This window comes from Brassica oleracea, chromosome C5 (assembly GCF_000695525.1).
Source record: "Brassica oleracea var. oleracea cultivar TO1000 chromosome C5, BOL, whole genome shotgun sequence".
Lineage (NCBI taxonomy): Eukaryota > Viridiplantae > Streptophyta > Magnoliopsida > Brassicales > Brassicaceae > Brassica > Brassica oleracea.
In genome coordinates, this window is record NC_027752.1 from 5,684,546 (window position 1) to 5,686,970 (window position 2,425).

General features: G+C 39.5%; 1 protein-coding gene across 1 annotated transcript in view; it reads left to right on the top strand.

The window, feature by feature from the left end:
• Window positions 1-1,201: 1,201 nt before the first annotated feature.
• The window catches only part of LOC106344344, a 3,982-nt gene continuing 2,758 nt past the window's right edge, over window positions 1,202-2,425 (top strand). Inside the window, exons 1-2 of the mRNA XM_013783743.1 lie at window positions 1,202-1,636; window positions 1,740-2,241. Of these exons, the coding sequence (XP_013639197.1) occupies window positions 1,202-1,636; window positions 1,740-2,241 (937 nt within the window). The remainder of the gene's footprint in view (window positions 1,637-1,739; window positions 2,242-2,425) is intronic.

Genomic DNA, 2,425 nt, shown 5'->3' on the forward strand with positions numbered 1-2,425 from the left:
TATCTTGTTTTCTCTGAAAATACCTTGATACTTTGGAGAAAGTTTGAATCTTTAGTAATATAATCTTTCTTTCTTGAGTAATTTGAGTCTATCTTATCTTCTTAACATGATTTCTCTTGAATCTATTATGGGTTTAAGGTTAATCATGAAGATTAGTGAGTAGACTCTTTTTGGATTCATGGGTTAAGATGATTAGGATGATTAAGTGATGATCTAGAATGTTTAGAGTAGATTAATATGTTTCCTTGCTTGATTGAGTGATCTTAATGTTAATCTAGAGTTGGCCATTTTAGATTAGAAATCTATACATTTCATTGCCCGGAAGGTGTTCGATGAAATGTCTGAGCCAACTCAACATGCTCTTAGCTTACCGTACCAAAGGCATTTGATGTTAGGGGAGTTTAGAAAGTTGAATGATATGTTCTTAATGATTGCTTGATTGACACAAACCAAAGACATTTGATGTTTGATCAATGAGAGTAAATGAGCATTTGTCTTGACAAAGAACTTGCTTAGAATTGTTATCTAGACTTAGGGAAATGTGTTGATTGAAACCTTGCCATTTTAGATTAAATCTTAGTCATCTGAAATCAAATTCCTATACCCATGATTGCTCCTTTTATCCATTTGCTTGAAAGTTGCTAGTTAATTGTTTAGAATCTTGTTAGTTTAATCAAATCACTTCATTACACTGAATGCACTTAGATTAAGTTTGAACCTGTATTCTCTTTATATTGAAACACTTAGAAATGAATTGACATCTAAAATACTACTTTGATTTGAACCTTAGACCCTTGAAAAGTCCATATCAAATTTGGCGCTGTTGCCAATTTTAAATTGATTTTGACATTGAGATTTGGTGTTTGCTTGAGACTAAGTCTTATTTTCTTGTATCTAGTTACTGATTCTCTCTCCTAGCTCTTTTGAATGTCAGGTGCATGAACTTGAGGAGTTGAAGACAGTAGAACTTTTGAAATGGAGATTGCAAAGAATAGAAGAGAAGAAGAAAATGTAGGAAGAAACAACAATCTGTTTGTACTTGATCAAGATACCACCAGAAGAAAACTTTCCACCAAACCGTACTGTAAGGGGAAGACCAGAAACAGATGATAGCGAGTCAAGTGTCCAAGGACCAAGACCAATTAGGCGGAACAACCCGATTGAACAAGAAGTTCATGATCAACCACAACAAGGAGAAAGAATGGAGCACACTTTGAAGATGCTTCATGACGTGATAGCGAGGTCACTACAACAACCTCAGGTGCACCCTCAGCCACTCGTGCCACCACAACCTTCAGTTAGTACACCGATGTTACCATTGATAACTGCCATGAAGAATATGAAGACACCACATTTTGAAGGAGGTACAGATCCATTTGAAGCCGACCAATGGCTTCGAACTATGGAGAAAAACTTTGAGACCCTGACGTGTTCCGAAGAGTCTAAGAAGAAGATGGCAGTGTATTACTTAGACAAAGACGCGGTAGAATGGTGGGAGAGTAAGGATCACCAAGTGGGACATCTGGTCACCACTTGGGCGGCATTCAAAAATGAATTGGAACGCAAGTACTTCACTCCTGAGTCCAAGCGAAGGCTTCAACGCCAGTTTGCAAACTTGGTACAAGGAGATAAGACGGTTCGAGAATATGAATCTGAATTTATGCGACTACGATGACACGTTTTGCGAGGACAAGATAATGAGGAGACCATGATATCTAACTTTATGTTTGGAACCAGAGTTAGAAAATAGACTAGCAGTCGGGAACTACGAGAGTCTCACCGAGCTAGTGGAAAAGGCTGTGAATGTGGAGATCGGATTGGAAGCTGAGAAGGCGGCAAGTAAGAAATCCAAGCAGCATCAAGAAGGAAAGTTTGGTGGAAACCAAAGATCATTTAAGGAAAAGGAATTGGGAGGGCCAAGTAGACGATCTTTGTTCACAGGAAAATGCTTTAACTATGGCAAGATAGGCCATAAGTCAAGTGAATGCTTCGGGAAGAAACCTGGATCCTTTCAGTCAAACTCCTACAATCCTACATGTTTCACGTGTGGAAAGAAAGGGCACATCTCTACCCAGTGCAGCGTCAATCGTCCTATCCCAGCTACGCCAGTCACTGTCCATCCTCCTCCAGCTCCACCTGCAGTCGCACCAGTGCCAAAAAGGCAAGCTATAGGAGGTAGAGTTTACGCTTTAGAACTAGATGATCCTAAACCTCCAGGCCCATCTACGGGTCCCATCACAGGTATTTGGGTTCTGTAGCCTTACTAATTTGAGTTTGTGTTGTGTGATTGCTTGTGATGGATTGGCTAATTTCTATTGGATAATTATTATGTTGTTGATATATATTGATGTTGTGGCAGGAACTTTACATGTTGCGGGGCATCCCACACATGTATTGTTCGACTCCGGGGCAACACATAGTTTTG